The sequence below is a fragment of the Epinephelus moara genome, chromosome 21 (assembly GCF_006386435.1).
Source record: "Epinephelus moara isolate mb chromosome 21, YSFRI_EMoa_1.0, whole genome shotgun sequence".
Lineage (NCBI taxonomy): Eukaryota > Metazoa > Chordata > Actinopteri > Perciformes > Serranidae > Epinephelus > Epinephelus moara.
In genome coordinates this window covers 29,043,205-29,051,920 of record NC_065526.1, presented here as the reverse complement: position 1 = coordinate 29,051,920, position 8,716 = coordinate 29,043,205, and the positions used below count along the sequence as shown (strand labels likewise).

General features: G+C 42.4%; 1 protein-coding gene across 1 annotated transcript in view; it reads left to right on the top strand.

The window, feature by feature from the left end:
- The first annotated feature begins 4,731 nt into the window (after positions 1-4,731).
- The window catches only part of LOC126383157 (contactin-associated protein-like 4), a 143,602-nt gene continuing 139,617 nt past the window's right edge, over positions 4,732-8,716 (top strand). Inside the window, exon 1 of the mRNA XM_050033604.1 lies at positions 4,732-4,905. Within this exon, the coding sequence (XP_049889561.1) occupies positions 4,821-4,905 (85 nt within the window). The 5' untranslated portion in view covers positions 4,732-4,820. The remainder of the gene's footprint in view (positions 4,906-8,716) is intronic.

Here is an 8,716-nt window from a genome sequence, read left to right as displayed (position 1 = left end):
CCATAGCTACCGTGACATCCCTCATTGGTTTGTGGGCTCCTGTTATAAAGCTTTGAGTTCAGCATTTTGGCCATCGCCATTCTGGAACTAAAAGTGATAGTATTTGGATGAGAGGGGTCTATAGGGATTGATTTGCTTCTGGAGCCATCCTCGACCGTTCAAAGAATTACAGTTTTTGGCACTTTTGCTTTGGCTTCATTTTTCAGCCCTGGAATTTTCCACTTGGTGCCACCACCACGTAACACACTGTTAAAAGATTGTGGTCATTTGACAGATTTTTGTGAGCTCAGGCTGTGAGAGAAACATCTCAATAACAAGTCCCCAGGAATAATCTAATAAAGTGATTACTCCAAGGCCTAATGATGCCAAAAGCTCCGCTGTTCACGACACACATTACACACATTTCTGTGAAAGCACAGTTCAATCAGCTAAAGGTAAAACACATCTTGAAAATGAAACAAATTGTTTTCCCCGCATTCCCCACAGTGGCCCAGTTTCGCTCACGACTACCAAGAACTTTTATCAAACAAGTAATCTTCCTTTAACAAAACTGAAATAGCATCGTTCTATTTTCTTCACAGCAGGTAAGGCTGGAGATGTTGAGACAATTTTCCACAGTGGAAGTGTTAACAAAAGCCACATAACAAAAAGTCAATCCACTATGATGCATTTCACTTTAATGGAGGGTTTTTGAGGGGAAAGGGGAAAAATCTGAGCTCCAGGCAACAAAGCTGACAGAAAAATCTTCATTGAGACCATTAAATAGCCTGTTACATATATCAGGTTCGCATAGATTTAAAATCTCTCACCCGTCTGATTTGAAGATTAAACAGCCAGCTGGTTTCTCTGTGTGAGGTGTGTCTGCGGGCCACCGAGGTGTGTGACGCTCATGTTGAGTGTGTGTGTTATAGCGTGGTGTGATCCCTTGTTTCTCGCAGACTCTGGCTTCAGTGCTATCTGATTCCCCCGCTGTGTTTGCTCTCAACAGGTTTTTTATCATCCGATTCCCCTGCTGTCTATACTCTCAGTAGGTTTTCATTATCAGATTCCCCTGCTGACTCTCTCTGCACGTCTTCCCCTCTCTTCTCTGTTTTCAGGGCTTTCTCTTTTAACGAACAAACCCTGCTGAATGATACCAAGAGCTCCTCTCCCGTGTGGGTTCACAGTCCCCCCCCCTTGTCCGTGGACAGGGGTGTGCATCTGAGCACACACAGAGCTGTTTTATTCAGGTTTTCATGGCCTGCTACGTGAGCTGCATGAAAAACGGGTTGTGTTTTGCATGCTATTTTTTTTTCCTCCTGGCTGCTCCACTATTTTTATACTGAATATCCATTGGTATTCCTTTTAATGCTCCACACCTCTCATTTATTATGAGCTGGATAGAAAACTCTTATTTTAAATGAGTTATTAAGCAAATACATGAAAAATAACACATACATGCAAAGCACAGTGATGTTTCAACCATAAAGTCCATTACTGTCTAATGTGGGAACCTTTAGAGTTCATTCTAATGCTTATTCTATGGCCATTTAGCAAAGTTTGTCACCTCTTTTTAAAGTTTGTAATTAGCTTAAGTATTGGGCAAAACAACTGCTGCTATAGTTACCTGAAATTCAAAGCACATGATTACCCACAATTCATATTTTAAGTATCAAAGACTCACCTCCCGCAGGCTGAAACACTACTGTTCTTTTTTAAGCTCTGTAGCTCCGCAGGGAGCATACAGCCACAATTTGGTCAAACTGTGAGTGTTTATTGAACATACTGAACATAAAGATAGAGGGCAGAGAAACGGGTTGAAAAATAAAACATGAACTGACTTCAATGATTTAGGATTAGGGACACTTTTACCCAAACATTTATTGAAACATAAAACATGACTTTAGTCGGTGGGTTTTCAAGGTGATTTCAATCTGCATGTGGGATTCCACTGCCTTGATTCCCATCATGCAGTTTGAGAAACTTTTTGTACAAAATATACCAAGCCCTGTATGCATTACCTTTTACTGGCTTCAGCCATGCTGCAAATGTGAGAGGCATTCAGTGACTTACGTTTAAAAAAATAAAGATGTTACAAATTATTTTGATATTTTGCAATGCTATGTCAGAGAAAAACAGTTAATCATATTCTACTTTCAATGACTTAGCATTTTTAAGAGTTCGCAATCTGCAAGAAACCTTTGCGGGAGTTTGTTTGAGAAGTTCTTTTGGATGTTTTAACTGATGTAAAAAACAAACAAACCAATTAACCACAGACAGTTTTCTCTGATGATGTGGAAACAAACGTTTAACAGCTACTTGGATTTCGGGTGGAGTATCTTTTAATATACCTAATTAAGATCATAGGGTCCTTTATGTATTTGAAGTTATTTAATTTTAATGGACACCAGTCTGACAACCAGGGACTTGTCGGCCAATCAAAGTTTGTATTACTTAGGGTCATGTCATCACAATGTGACAATGTGATCACCAATAAAGCCCTGCCCTGATTCAGCCTGCCTTTGTACTCAGTGAAGATGGAAAGGTAATCATGCATCATGCTATCAGTCTGAAAGGAAACAGGCAGATAATTCTTGTAGATAAAAAGTCAAAGCGAGAAGAAGAGAATACAGTGTTGTTGAAGTTGGCTTGACACCAGCTCCTTCCTGTTACATCCAAAACTACATGATGCTTGAATTTACACAATCCTCCCAAAAAGTCTATGTCTATCCATAAATAAGTTTAACAACAGAGTTTGTGGGTCGTTGAAATTCATTCCTACCCATCTGGTCTGTTTTGCTCTGATTTCTGTCATTTATTTATCATCATATAAGACAACCTGACTCTTGCCTGACCTGGACAGGATCGCATACGTCTTCTCATGTCTATTCTGGGTTCTTGTTATTTACCGTGGAGCCAATATGATGGGCCTCCTCCTTATTTCTATTCCTGTTTGCCGTCGTTCACTCTACTGTACATGCTTTGTCAGACAGACAGTTATTTCTGTTCACAGCTAACAATCTGCACAGTGCATGGTTTTTGAAACCCCTCGGGCAAGATAGGCATGTACTCCCTTTGCTATCTGTTCTGAAACATAACTAGGACTACTTCATAACAATGTTGCTGTCACTCACATCTGCCCTGCGTTTATCCACCTCTCTCCTGCTCTTCAGAAGAGTTTGTGCTGGATAGGATTCCTTTGCATCTTATCTTTGTCCATCACAATTCATGCACGGCTATTCACTAATAAAACGCTTTATTCCTCACTTGTTTTCAGCTATTTTGCCATTATCAGGGTGGTATATGATTTTGTTAGACTTATATAGCTCTGTTTCTCTGCTGCTTGTTCTCAAAATTAGAAAACTTTTTATCAATAGTCAGCATTCTTTACTGTTGAGGCTATTTGCAATGCTGTATGTAGCTTTTTAATGTTGTAGTTGATGATCAGTGTGGAGCCAATTTTATATACTTTATATAATACTAAGATTGGTGATATAATAGGCTACTGCATAATATTCTATCATGTTTTATATATAAGATAACTAAAGTGCCAATATTGGAGTGGAGCATTTGCATTGTGAGCATGTTAGTGTGCTGATATTAGTATTGAGCTAAAAACAGTGTAAGTAAAGTCACAGCCACTTGGTTCACTGTAGTTCATTTAAAATTCCAATGTGTAGGATTTAGTGTGGCAACCTCCGGGGCTGAAAAATGAAGTCAACATGAAGAGTCAAATACTGCAGTTCTTTGACTGGCAATAGCGTCCTCGGCTCTTCAGTCAGATCCACCCCTTGCTCCTCCACAGGCCAGCCTCTCGCCAAAATATGATCACTTTTGGCTTCAAAAAAACAAGATGGTGATGGCCAGAATGTCGAACTTGAGGCCTTAAGTCCACAAAGCAATGGGTGAGGTCAGGAAGCTGTGTCCATTATTTTTACAGTCTATGAACTTCTCCTGTGTTCCACACCCACATTTAAAAGTACTGTTTGCAGTGGAAATGCTAGGGTCTAGGTACCATGTCTGAAGGGTTACTTTTGATACCAAAGGCGCCATACCGAGTGTTTGGTGGAAACGGTGCTTATCTAGAGCCAGTGTCTGATTTGTCCACTCTGGGCTACTGTAGAAAAACATGGGGGACTCCTCTGAAAAGGACCCGCTCCCTATGCAAATACATACAGGTCACTCTAAGGTAAGAAAAAAAACCCAATGATTTTTATTTTCAGCTGATTCTAAAGTAATAAAAGCATAGTTAAGAATATGATACAGATGCTTCTAAATCTTCCACATTGGACATTTACAGCTAGCTTTACTGCACCTCTGTCATGAAGCTGTTTGTCAATGCTTTTTCTTCATGGCTGTGTAACTGTTTCGTTTTTAATTCATAGCATGTGGTGAATATAATTCCCACTTTGAGCACATAAAAGTTCCTAATTAAATCATTTTAAATGACAACTTGTTTTGTGAGAGACCCCTGCATGTGAGACTTCAGGAGTGCCAGTGCCCAGCGCACATTTCCAGTCTGTGTTGGCATTCCAGTTTGACTCCAACCAGTCACACAGCTGCAGAAAACCGAAGAATACAACAGACAAGACTGCACAGTACTTCACTGACTCTCTCTCTCTCTCTCTCTCTCTCTCTCTCTCTCACACACACACACACACACACACACACACACACACACACACACACTCCCTCTCCCTCCCTCTCCCTCTTTCCTTCCTCCCTCTCTCCCCTCAGTGGGTTTGAGGAGATCTCTCTTGGAGCTGGAGAGGAGAGGTTGGCCGTCTCTCTCCTCCAGCAGCCGCCGGGCTTCTCTGCAGCCTTCCCGCCGCTTCATCATCATGGATTTTGGGACTAAAAGAGTCGCTGGGATTATCGCTCAGGTCGTCCTGCTTCTCTCCAGCTCGTACGGGACAACCGGAGAAGGTGAGCGGGCTGTGCGCTTTTTTTACTTTTCCCGGAGGAGACGGAGCGAGTCCGGGCAGCGCAGACCCGGAGGGGCGGCTGTAAAATGGGGCTTCACGAATATGCCCTCTGTCATTCCGCCTGGGAAATTAGAGCTTGTGATTTCTGGATGCAATGATATTCAGCTGTTTGTCTCACTTACTTGTTATTTTAATTTGGATAAAGTACGGGGAATTGTTTCATAAGGCTGGGGGATTTTGCGCGTGTCGGTTACGCATCAGCGCTCGGTTGTAAAGGAAGAATAAGGAGAGTTTAAGTGGTTTGGTGTGAACTATTATGCTTCAGTTATATTTTCATTTGCGACATTTGAGTCAGTTTTTAACAGTGGACGGTGGTTATAGCTCTCTAGGCTCCAGATGCCCCCCTTACTCACTCTGTTTGTCACATTTTAATTAGCTGTTTATTTAACCTACTTGCTGGGTTAAATGCTTACAGTCCCTGATGGGGAGCTTTGCGTAACTGAAGGATGCTGTTGCTCTGGAAAGACATGCAAGAGGACGCTTTCTATCTCAGAGCCAAAACAAACATTTAATTGTCACCCAAACGTGTCCACCGCGTGCGTAAAACAACACCATCGCTTTGTTTTCTGGTTAATTTGGTGCTCAGCGCAGCGTGATAGGAATCCTGGGACTGAGCCACGTTTGTGCTCACACACTCCAGAGAGCAGCCGGAGTGTGAAGGTGCCTGTTAGAGGAAAAGGTATATGCAGGTTGGAAAGCTTGGCATGGGACTGAGAGGTTGGCAGTTCGATTTTCTGACCTGATGGGGAAATGAGGGTGACACTGTCATTTTGTCCTGCGTGTGTGAAGTTATCTTTGTAAACGGTTGGTGTATCTCTGCTGTGAACCTGCAGGCATGTCTGTTCCCCTGCATGAGGAGGGGAGAGAACAGAAATCCAAGCAAAGAGATGGAGAGAATCCAGATGAAGGGGGGACAGAGAGGGAGATGGATTGAGATGAATCTCGGTGTGTAATGAGACATGCTTGTATGTGATTGAAGCAGATGGCTGTAAAAGTTATCCATCCCTCCATGCTTTTATTCCCCTCTTTCACAACTTATTGCTCCCTGATTCTCGCTTTCTCTTTTCTGTACTTTATTTTATGTCTTTGGTGTTTTTATTTGCTTCCCTGCCCAGAGACCCTCTGCCATGTGACCGATATCAACCAACCCTTTCTGGATTCTGAGTTTTAATCTGCTTCGCACCCATCCATCTAGTCCGTTCTGTGACAGACTGTCTCTCACACATCATCATGAAAATGTCATATGAAGCAACATGAGCAGTAATCATTAAGGTCTGCTGCAGTTTAATGGAAAGGCAGTCGGCTGTAGGACACAAGACAGATTGCTTCTTTCGCAGTTGGACAGATGAAAAAGGAGGTGATGTAAGGAGTATGCAGTTAGAACAGATCTGTAGTTTTTCATCCTTCTTTCCTAGAAGAAATGTCTACAGCTTCACCAAATTATGTCTGAATTCCTCTGTCTCTTCCCCCCCTGCTGTTTTTCTCCTTCAGTTGTTTCTAACTCAAATCTGCTGCAAACTCGCCGTCCTCTCCTCCTCGACTCGTCCCTCTGCTCGTTGCATTTTTCTGTGTCCTCTGTTCCCGCTGTTTTCTGTCAGCTTCTGTCCTCCTCCTTTCTCCCATCAACAAATCTCTCTCCCCTCGTTGCCTCCTGTCTTTCTCCTCTTCTCTTCTGTCTCCATGCTTGCCGTCTCTTTCTGTCTCACCTCCACCTGGATCTCTGCCGCCCTGCTGAATCAGAGAGCTGCTGCTGTGTCGCTGGCTCTTTCCTCCCCGAACTCTTCCTCTTTACCTTCCCCCCTCCTGCATGTTTTCGTCCTGTTTCTTGGCTGCATCTCGTTTTTCTCTCCCCATACCCATACTCTCTCCTCCTGCTCCTCTCTATCTCTCTTCTTCAGGTGATTTAATGTTTCTGTCATCACTTCGTTTCTGTGCAGCATTTACGAGTTGGACTAAGGGGATTTCAAGACCCCAAACCAATGCTAAAGCTTTTGTTTTTCCCCTCAATTGGATCGCTGTCAGTGTGTTAAAGCCTCTGAAACAGCATTTAGACCACAATGGGACACTAAAACCCTCCACTGAGGCTCAGACTGATTACATTGTTTCAAGGTTTGCAGCTCCTCAAAGCAGATTTACCCACCACACCTATGCAGTGATTTATCTTCCTGTTTTACAGTTTTTCTCATGCATAGAGAAACTTCCATCATATCAGAGGTGGATAACGCTGACTGATCAGTGTTGAATATTCAATTAAAGGCTGAGCTTTAGTTGCAATCAGTGGCTCTTTGTCTAATTTTTCCTCTTTGGTTTCCCTTTCTCTGCCTCCATTCTCCTACTTTCTGTCTCTCTTTCTTTCTTTCTCTTCTCCATCTATCTTTCTGTTTATCTCGCCTGCTCTGACCCAGCAGCACACTCATCATGCACAGACCATAAACCACAGCAGCATAATAAGTTAAGACTGTAGAGGTGAAAGGATCCCAGCCGCAGGTTTCAGACTCAGCTCCACATCCCGCCTCCCCACCCCCTGCAGACAGCTCACTGTTCATTATGGAGGTGGTACTAAATGACAACAAAATAGAAATACATATTTTAACAGCCACAGATGGTGCTCCGATGACTTGTTAGCTGGAGGAATGAATTGCTGGGGTTTATGTGATCAGATTCAAGGAAGTCAGCGTGTGAAACAGCTGCCCGCAGGACATTAAAGTCACTGAGCGTTTAATCGCCTTCTGATATTAACAGCATGATAGAGTCGCTGTGTATCTTGAAATAGCTTCTCGCATGAAGGTAGTGGAATAAAGGCAGGTCTGCTTAATGTTAGCAGAGACCATTATGTAACTGAAAGATGTGGCAGCTTTGACAGCAGCCATTGTCTCTCATGGGGATCTGGAGAAAACTGAGGGTAATTCAGATCATGATGTTAAAGAATTGTTTTTTTGGCCACTTGGGGGCAGCAGAACATGCTTCTAGTAACACTAACATATTATTTCTATATAAAGTTATTAGGAAAGGCTTTTGGACATTCAATATGTTTTATATTGTGATATGCACTGGAAATTACAATATAGCTGACAGCAAGTAGGTTATTAGTGATGATCATTTACCAGAGACTTTCAGCTCCCCAACAATCTCCCCTCAGCCAACTGCCACCTTCTTTAGGTTTTTGTAGTGAAATGAGGAGGTATCGTGTAGATAATTCCTCATTTCATCTTCTTGAATCAGCCATTTCTTGCGATGCTTTCAAACATCAGCACACCATAACAGCACATCTGTTAAGTGTTCAGCTCAAAACAGTGCACCCCGTTTCTTGCAGCCAGTTAGGACACCTCTTTCATTGGCTTCAAATTAAAAATGTTACCATGTTGGTGCAGTTTTAGTTTTCTTATGAGACTTACTCTACCACAGCTCGTCTTGTAACCCCAAATAACACATGAACTTTCTAGTAAACGAACACAACGTGCGCCGAACCTGCAAAATTGTAAACTGACCCAAATGTAATTTGAATTTGGCCAGTGGTGACACTGAACTTAAACATTTGTGGACCGTCAAACCAAAAGAACGAGCTGAGAGAGACAAAAACAGAGAGGTGAGGAGAATTGCAGTGTGTTTGTCACCACAAGTCAAGTGTGCCTTGCATTTAGTTTAACCCTATGGGCCCTAGGCGTTTTTGGGGTATTTTTACTGCCTTTACTTTTAAGCTCATATCACAGTCATTATAAAGGCTACATACACATGCTATATCTTGTTTTTTT